Raw genomic sequence first — 9,215 nt, forward strand, 5'->3', positions numbered from 1 at the left:
CACGGCGTTTTTACCTCTCAGGCTAGTCCATAGTGGGCCTACAGTGACTTATCGGTTATAGTTTCTACCTGTACTGGCTCTTGCTCCTTGGTTTCTGCTCCCAGTATACTGTATTTCTCAGTATTTGCTTCTTTCTAAAGTTTTGGGGGCAAGGGTTTTCCTGTGATTCAGCTCTGTGATTGATCTAAGAATTGTTAATTTTCATTTTCTTCAGCTCTTTTTCTTGTGGATGAGAGTGACAACTTCCAAACTTTTTCTAGTATTAGTTTTTAAGACTAGGTCTTAACTGAAACTTTTGAAGGTGGTGATTCCTGTCACTTAAATTATTATTATTATTTTCTATTTTTTCCAGTGTTTGATAATGCATATAACTTGCTTTCCCTGTTGATCCTTCAAATAAAATATTTCTGAAGTTATTTAAAATACATCCCAGGATCTTTCCATTTGTATTCTCTATTTCAAAGCCAATCCCTTCAGTGTCTCTCTTTCACATATTCTGCAAAAACCTGTTCCTATCTTCCATCCCAGGAAACACTCCCTTATTCCTTTTGTCTAGGCAAACTGTTCTCAGGCCTTTTACAGCTAATTTATTCAATAATATTCTTTCTCTTTGGAAGTCCATTGTAAGCACTCTTCTTTACTTCATTATGTCTATATATTTTTTCAACGATGTAGATCTTGTCTCTTGTTTAAGTTTTAATGCTTTCTGGGAGCAGGAACCTGGTCTTTTAATGCTTATATTTATGTTACACCAAACTTCTAGCCCACAGCTATGCACTTATTAGGGGACTGACAAAGAATCATTGGTTGACTGTTATATATCAATATTTGCTAGGAAATTATGATTGCTCTACTGAGTGATTTGTAGATATAAACATCGACTGATTATTTAATTCCCCCAAAGCAAGTCACTTCTAGATTTTCAAGAGCTAATAATTAAGATACCTCATATATATTAATAGATGGATGAAAGATAATTTTCCAAATCCTCCCTTCAGATTCTTTCTGCAGCTTGTGAAGATCTGCTTTTGGAAACTGCATTAGAAATGAAGAGGGAAAGGTTTGGTCTGGAAGGACAGGATCAGCTTTCTGCCTCATGCCTGACAGAGGCTGTGGCTGCACTACAAATGAAGCTTTAAATCAAACTTAATTTGTGGTGGTTAAGCAGTTTGTGGCACTAAAAGCGGTTCTTCCATAGCAGGTTACATAGAACTAAGAGAATTGCATGTAGTGAGATTTACCCATACCAGGGAGAAAATGGAGAAAGTAAAATGCAATACAAACCATGAAGATAGTAAATTCCCATTTTTCCCTTGGTTAGGTATATGTTGAGAGAGAAAAATTATATTAACCAGTAAGAAAAAAGTTAATAGAAAGACTATCAGTAAAATGTAGTAAGACAACGCTTTACATTTATCTAGTTCAGTGATAGTACATAATTTAAAGGGCAGGAGACTTACTCAAGTTACAAATGCCAGTATTATGAACTCTCAGATATGTGTATCATTGGGAGGGTACAGAAACAAGGTAAATTTTAAAAGCATGTCTATTTGGAATATAATCTGGGTTTCACATTTCAGTATGGAAGACTCTCAGATTCCAGGCACTCTCTTCTACCAACACAATTTTAAGCCCTTCTTTCCCTCAAAGGGAAACCAGAGGAAATTAAGCCAATCAAAATTTAAATATCAATAAATATAAATATAAATATTTTTGTAGGAGCAAAAATGTAAATGCTCTACATTTGATAATGAAATGTTGGTGTTTAATAACATCCCTTTGCATGTGTATAGTGGTATTCACTCTTTCAATTACTTTAACCTATTTTACCCTCACAACAAAGTTGAGTATGGTAGGTATTCTTCCCAACTTAAAGCTGAGTTAATTTAAGGCACATTGACTTAATGATTTTGTAAGGATCCATCTTTAGCTTGTAAATTTGAGGCCTGTATGTGTAGAACCTGGTTTCTTTGGAACATGGTTTCTTTTCCAACTTTATGCTAAATGCCAGAAAATCAGAGGGTTCATCTTTGCATTCATAACCAAGTATCCAAAAAGGAGATAATTAACTTCAGTGCTCCAGTTTTCTATCTTGCAAATACATGTATTTAAGAATCTCACCCTAGAACCTAAGAGCAGGATTGCCACCATGGAGACTTGCAATTTGCTTTTTCTTTGGTTAAAGGCAGGAGACAGAAAAGAAAATTCAGCACCGTGCCCACTATCACCTCACTCAGGAGGCAGCTGGCCTTTGGTGAGAATGTAACTTTCCAAAGAAACAGGAGGCACACTCCTTAAGAAAGTTTCCTGGCAACTCAGTTCCTCTGTAAAAAAAACCCATTCCTAGCCATTTAAGGCCCTTTGCAACTTCACTTCAGAAAGCAAAAGGCAGGACTATGAGAAAATGTCATACAGGGCAGGGTTTTTCCTGTGAAGGGTGAAAGGAGAAAGACAAGGGGAAACAGTGTCTGAAAAAGACAGGACCATGGCAGGGGCCAACATCATTGGCAGATTAAGGCACAGGGCACATGCCTGCATTATACAAATGTAGGAGGAAAGTAGAGAACAGACTTCTCATGGTTAATTGAGGATAGAAGACCACTTACCACTTTCAGTTTTCTTCCTATAAGGCAACCATTTTTGAGGCTCACTTCTTTACTTTCTTACTCCCTGTTGTCGAAACTCTAACCTCAGACACAAACACTACACCTATCAATATTTTTCCCTTCATGCAATTGGTATAAAAATCTAATTTGTTTTCATAAGTTCAGCTTAGACATTGGGCCCAGTGTTTCCTCCTATTTTGCTGCACAAATCATGGCTTATTTATCAAAGCCTACTGGCATGGTTATATTTCTTTTTGCTGAGTGAATTCCTCACTTCTTTCCTTTCCCATCTGATCTTCACATCAAGAGTCACTTTTTGTGGTTTCTTTTTGAAGGTCCCATACATAATACCCAGTCAACGTTCGCCATGCCCAATGGAGACTTTGTGAGCTACATAATCATCTGCAATTTTTGCATAGCTGCTCATTCCTCAAGTCAAATGAATTCAACCAATAATACTGTCTTTATTTCAGGCTCCTCAAAGAGCATCTTGGAGAAAAAGAAGTTGAGTTGGCACTCATCTTTGATTCAGTGGTGGAGGCTGACCTGGCAAATTATACCTGCCATGTGGAAAACCGAAATGGACGGAAACATGCCAGTGTTCTGCTGCGTAAAAAGGGTATTTGTTTTTGTAGCTATTACTATGGTTTGTTTAGATACCAAGTAACTATTGAAGTTAAATATGCTTCCTGGCCTTATTTTATCATTTAGCACAAATTGCTATTAAACGTTTTGTCTTTTTAAGGAAAAATATCTCTATTGCTATGGATATTAGCATGAAATGCCTACAATCTTGTATACCATTAGGAAGTAGATAAATAAAATGAAATATTGTTATGTGTTAAATTCAGTAAGATAAAATGTACCTTGGTTATAAGTATTACATAAAATTTGAAAGGTATTGACATACAAATTTTTCTCTATATTTCACCATCTTATATTGTTTAAATGAAGAACTAGGGATTCTATGAATGAGAAACAAAGCCACTTTTTTTATTCCCTGACTAAAATAGAGTATCATAATATTCTTGTAATTGTCATAATAAAGATTATAAATAATATCTCATGATATGACTTGGTATTAAGAGGCCTTTGACAGATGCATATATTTTAAAAATAATTTGGCATTAATGGAAATCCCTCTCTAACTTTGGTTTCAGATGGGATCGAAATTATATAATGGGCAAAGAAAAGAAAGTAAATTTATAAATAAAGAATATAAAAGCAAATATAGAAACAAAAATCCCAGAAGCTGGAGAAGCTTCTGAGATTGGCTCTTACCCTGTCTCAACCCTTGATTACCGCAAAAGGCTAAATATTTCTGTATGTGAGCATCTGGCAAACGTTTTTGTAAATGTTACAGAACAAATGTTCTCAATCACTGTTCTTGTTGTCTAGGCTATAGAGCAATAGAACACATTCAATCAATAAGGTCACTAGTTGTACCTCTTAACCAAGATGGAATTTCTATTTTCCAGCCAACCCTAATACTTGACCTTGACCAGCAGTTCTAGGAGAANTCCATCTTAAAATAATGGAGTTTTTAAGTATAAAGGAGTCTAATATACAGAGTAAAATCAGGAGACCCTGGTTGAGGAGATCCTGGTTTAGCCACCGATTCAACTCCTTGATTTTGTAGGACTAATTTGTCTGATTAAGCAAACTGAACCTCAGTTTTCTCACGTGTAAAACAAGGATAATAATATCTACCTTGTAGAGGCATTTTGAGGCTCAAATGATAATGATGTAGTGTAAAATATACCACACTCAGTGTTTATTATTATACAGAACTTGGATAACTTCTCCTGTGCACTAGGCAACCACATAGTCCACCTACATAAAGGGCAGACATTGATCATGTCCATATACTTTATAGCAAAGATCACTTTGTTCCTACTCATTCCAGTCTTATTTTAGGCTCAGAGATCATCAACCCAGGGGTTGCAGCACTTCTGTATCCTTAGCAACTTGGGCAATGTCTGGCCACTATAGGTACTTAGAACCCATCTGGTTAATGAATGGAATTATCTTTTATTATTGAAGATCATGTATAGCAAGTATTGTGCTAAGTACTAGGAAATAAAGTGATGAATAAAATAGACATCCCCAAGCCTGTGAGTGTACAAAGAAAGATAAACATTAAACAAAAATTTTGGGGCACCTGGGTGGCTCAGTCAATTGAGCATTGGACTTCAGCTCAGGTCATGATCTCACAGTTTGTGAGTTTGAGCCCCGCATCGAGCTCTGTGACAGCTTGGAGCCATGAACCTGCTTCGAGTTCTGTGTCTCTCTCTATGCTTCTCCCCCACTCACACTTTGTGTCTCTCTCTCAAAAATGAATAAACATTTTTAAAAATAAAAAATACTTAAACAAAAAATTGCACAAGTGTTACTGCTATGAGGAAAAATAATGGTGGTAGCAGGGCTCCTATCATTCAGTTGGCAGCAATAAAAATAGCCATATCTGAGTTTAAAAATAAATCCATTTCTCTTTAATAAGTAAAGCAACCACTAGCACCCCTTAAAATTTCTAATAATCTGTCTCGAAACCAAGGTACACTGTAAAATTGCAATTTCTCATGGCTTCTGTGAGGAAATGTGTGTAAAGCATGAATAAATGAGAATGTTAATTCTAATCCTTCTCATCTCCATATATTCGAGTTCCCCAGAGTTCAGGTCATCTCTTCTCATTCACTTCTTAGATGATTTCATTCCATCTCCATCTCATGGTTTTGCTTACTGCATATATATGCTGACAATTTCCAAATTTATATGTCTAGTCTGGCCATCTTTCCTAACTTCCAGAGTTGTATACTTAACTGCCTATTCAACCACTACTCAAAAACTCCACTAGTAGACATATCTGGTAGGCATATCAAGCTTCATTTGTCCCAAACAAGAATTTTTTTTCTCCTTCATATAAACCTGATCCTCCAGTTGACTGCTCCATCTCCATCACCATCCTTCCAGTTGTTCAGGTCAAAATCCTGGGAGTCATCCTTGACTTTTTCTTTTCTCTACTTACAGGCTATATCTAGTCAATCAGCAAATCCCATGGCTCTACTTTCAAAATAGTCCAGACTCTAATGACTTTCCCTACACTCACTGTTAATGACCCTGGTCTGAAGCACCAGCATCAATTGCCTGGCTCACTCAATGGACTCCTAACTTGCCTCCCTGCTTCTTCCATGTCATCTTGCAGTCTATGCTCATCACAGCAGCCAGAATAATCCTTTTCATATGTAACTTAGATCGTATTATTCCTCTAATCAGAACCCTCCAATTATAGAACCCTCTCCATTACACTTAGAATGAAATCACAAATCTACACCATGGCCTACAATGCATGACATAATCTACTGTGAATTCTGATCTACTTTTCTACCACAATCTCTTTTTGCCTCAAACATCACACACACTAACTTCTTTTCTATTTCTTGTGCTCACCAAGCATAGTCCTAGCTGATGATCATTCTTCCCCCAGCTGTTCCTAGGATTCACTCACTTTTTTCATACAGGTCTGTGCTTAAATATTACCTGCTCAATAGCCTCTCCTGCCCACACTCTATAAAAGAGTACTACCTTTGTTTTTGCTTTTTGCTTTTGGGTTTTTTTTAGAATATTAAAAATTTTAATACAGTTCAAATCATTGTGCCAGGTCCATTCCATCTCCTTCACTGCCAAATCTGAGGGCACTTCCCAAATCTGAGGGCATGGACTGTTTCAGTTTCTCTGTCTTCCCTTTGTGTGTGATTGCCAAAGTATAAAGGTATCTGCACTTTCTTTGTTTAAGCATTTTAAGCTTTCTTGAGGTAAAATTGACAAATTAAATTGACAAATTAAAATTATGCAACAGGATGATTTGATATACATATACATTGTGAAAAGATTCCCCCTGTTGAGTTAATTAATAAACATACCAATCACCTTACATATTTACCTTCTTTTATTTTTTCTTGTGGTGAGAACATGTGAGTTCTGTCCTAGCAAATTTCAATTGTGCAATACAATGTTATCAACTACATTAGATCCTTAGACCTTCTTCATTTTACAACTGGAAGTTTGTACCCTTTTACCAACTTCTCCCTATTTTCTCCTCTAGCCCCAGCACCCGACAACCATTTTTTTTTACTGCCTTCTTCCATGACTTCAGGTTTTGTTTTGTTTTGTTTTGTTTTGTTTTAGATTCAATATATGAGTGGCACAATGCAGTCTAGTATTTACCTTTCTCTCTCTGGCTTACTTCACTTAGCATAATACCCTCCAGGTTCATCTATGTTGTAGTAAATGATAGAATTCCCCTCTTTTTTAAAGGTGAAATAATATTCCATCATATATATGTATGCCATATTTTATTGATCTAATCATTAACTACCCATCACTTTTTTTTCCCTCTTACTTGGCTCTATATCTGTTTATTGTACTTATTACTATTTGATATCTTATTACATATTTGTTTTCTTCTTATCTCCCCCCCCCCCAAAATGTAAACTCCATGAGAACAGGGACTTTTTCTGCCTTATTTACTGTTGTATCCCTACTGAATAGAACATAGTAAGTGCTCAAAAATATTTGTTGAGTGAAAATACTCCTCCTAGAGGGCCAGAGCAATAGGGTGGAAATAGATAACAGGGATTGGTAAAGAGAGGATTTATCCGTGATTTTCTCTTGACTAGTATCTGCCCTGGGCTATCTAAATGCATTTTTCTTTTAAAAGACATTCACTTTCCAGATTGGAGGTTAAAAAATTTAAGACCGCAGGGTCCAGGCAGATAGTAAAACTTTATTTTAAGAGGCTGGATCTTAGGAAAAAAACACACAGGCTAGAGAAAACATGGTTCACTTTAAAGGGGCAGTCACTACTCTTTTCTAGTAGATTATTGCCATGCTTGCTGAAATGTAAACTCAAAGAAAAGAGAATTTGAGTTTTCAAATGATGTTTGACTAGGTAATAACTCAAAACTCTTTTGAGTTTTAAATATTAGTATCTATTTTTTTGAAAACATTATATAGAACAAAAAAACCTTTTGGTGAGTCAAATTATACCAGTGTGCACTCCCTATATCAGGTAACAGTTAAATTTTTTCACTGTGCTTTACAAAAGGATGCAGTTCATCTTCCCTTATTCTATTTTCCTTGGGAGCTCTCAACAATATGGTAGAGCTCCAGAAAAGAGCGAGCAGCCCTATGGCCCTGCTCCAACATTTTTAATCAGACTGAGCTCTGGCTTGTCTTGCAAAACTTCAGATGTTTCCTTTGGAGTTGAACCTTTCGAATTTTATCACAGCAGGGTCTGGCCGCAGTGGCTGCATGATTTTCACCCAGAATATGAATATGACATTTGTTAATGGAACAACAACTTCCTGATGAGCTATAAGTCAAATATTGAAAAGGTCTTAAGTGATAATAATGAATAAACATTTGATGAATCCTTACTGTGAAAATGCCTTTCGTAAAATGAAAACTCGTGTGTAATATATACAATTAACAGAGTCAGGCTTTCTCAGAGCAAGACATCCTTATTTATGCATCTTTTACGTGCACCTACCACTTGCTCACTCTCTGATGAACTACTATCAACAATTATAACTTAAATTTCAGTAAGAAGTTTAGTGTGTGTGTGTGTGTGTGTGTGTGTGTGTGTGTGTACTGCGATGAATTTATGCTAAGGAATTTCTGCTAATTATTTCTTCTCTGCACATACCGCCTTTCCTACAAATAGGAGCATATCACTGAATTCCTCTCTTTTCACTCCCAGTGTTACTGCCCCACCCTGAACCCCCAATCTGTATAGGAAACCCTCAGGTGAGATCTCCTAACCTGCTTCCCAACTTTTGAGCTAGCTCAAAACATTTCCAGTATTCCCTCTCTCTAGTCCCTTGGCTTCAGCTGCTATTTGTCTCATTCTATGATGTTGATCTTAATGTGCAAAGTGAAGAAAAAGTTGGGTTCAAACTAAGAGGATTAAAAAGAACTACACTTGTACTTTGGGTGCCTACAAAAAGTTACAACCCCATAAATATTTACTGTTCTGGCTATCACTATCTTTGTGATGTGTATACAACACACGGTCCAAATAAAACGATTTTCACCTTCTCAGGAAATGTCTCTAGAAGTATAGATCTTGCTGAGATGGAAAATGGCAGTTGAAAACAGAAGACAAAAAAAAAGTCAAGTGTCATCTTGGTGATGGCAATTCTGCCCTCTGGTTATAAGATGCATGTTTCCTTTTTAATGGCTCTGCCTAGGTTGAATGAAAGAATACTGGTTGAGTCTCAGTGACTAGGTGCACAGTTTTCAACATAAACAACCATCATTAGATAATATATTTCAAAGACATTTTTATAAAATGGACCCCCAAAACCACAAATATACTTTTCACACCATGGTTTTCTTCCATAAATTTACTGCTGAAAAAGGTGTCTGCTACTTGGTAGCACAAATTGTTCCTACTGCTGAAGTTTCCATCTATCTAATAACAACTGTACTCTGTAAATGACATAGAAATTGCTAAAAAAATTCCCATTTGGTGACTTTTAAAACCGTTGAAATCTATTCTGACCAAAGAGACAGAGATATGGAAAGAGAAAGAATCCAAAATATTTACAA

The 9,215-nt window shown here is 36.2% G+C and overlaps 1 protein-coding gene across 1 annotated transcript in view; it reads left to right on the forward strand.

Annotated features, from left to right (window-relative positions):
• Nucleotides 1-9,215, forward strand: part of IL1RAPL2 (interleukin 1 receptor accessory protein like 2) — a gene marked incomplete at its 5' end in the record, with an annotated part of 47,968 nt that overhangs the window by 14,415 nt on the left and 24,338 nt on the right. The window contains one exon of the mRNA XM_077761739.1: nucleotides 3,080-3,225. Within this exon, the coding sequence (XP_077617865.1) occupies nucleotides 3,080-3,225 (146 nt within the window). The remainder of the gene's footprint in view (nucleotides 1-3,079; nucleotides 3,226-9,215) is intronic.

The sequence above is a fragment of the Crocuta crocuta genome, unplaced genomic scaffold (genome assembly GCF_008692635.1).
Source record: "Crocuta crocuta isolate KB4526 unplaced genomic scaffold, BGI_CrCroc_1.0 scaffold2350, whole genome shotgun sequence".
NCBI classification, from domain to species: domain Eukaryota; kingdom Metazoa; phylum Chordata; class Mammalia; order Carnivora; family Hyaenidae; genus Crocuta; species Crocuta crocuta.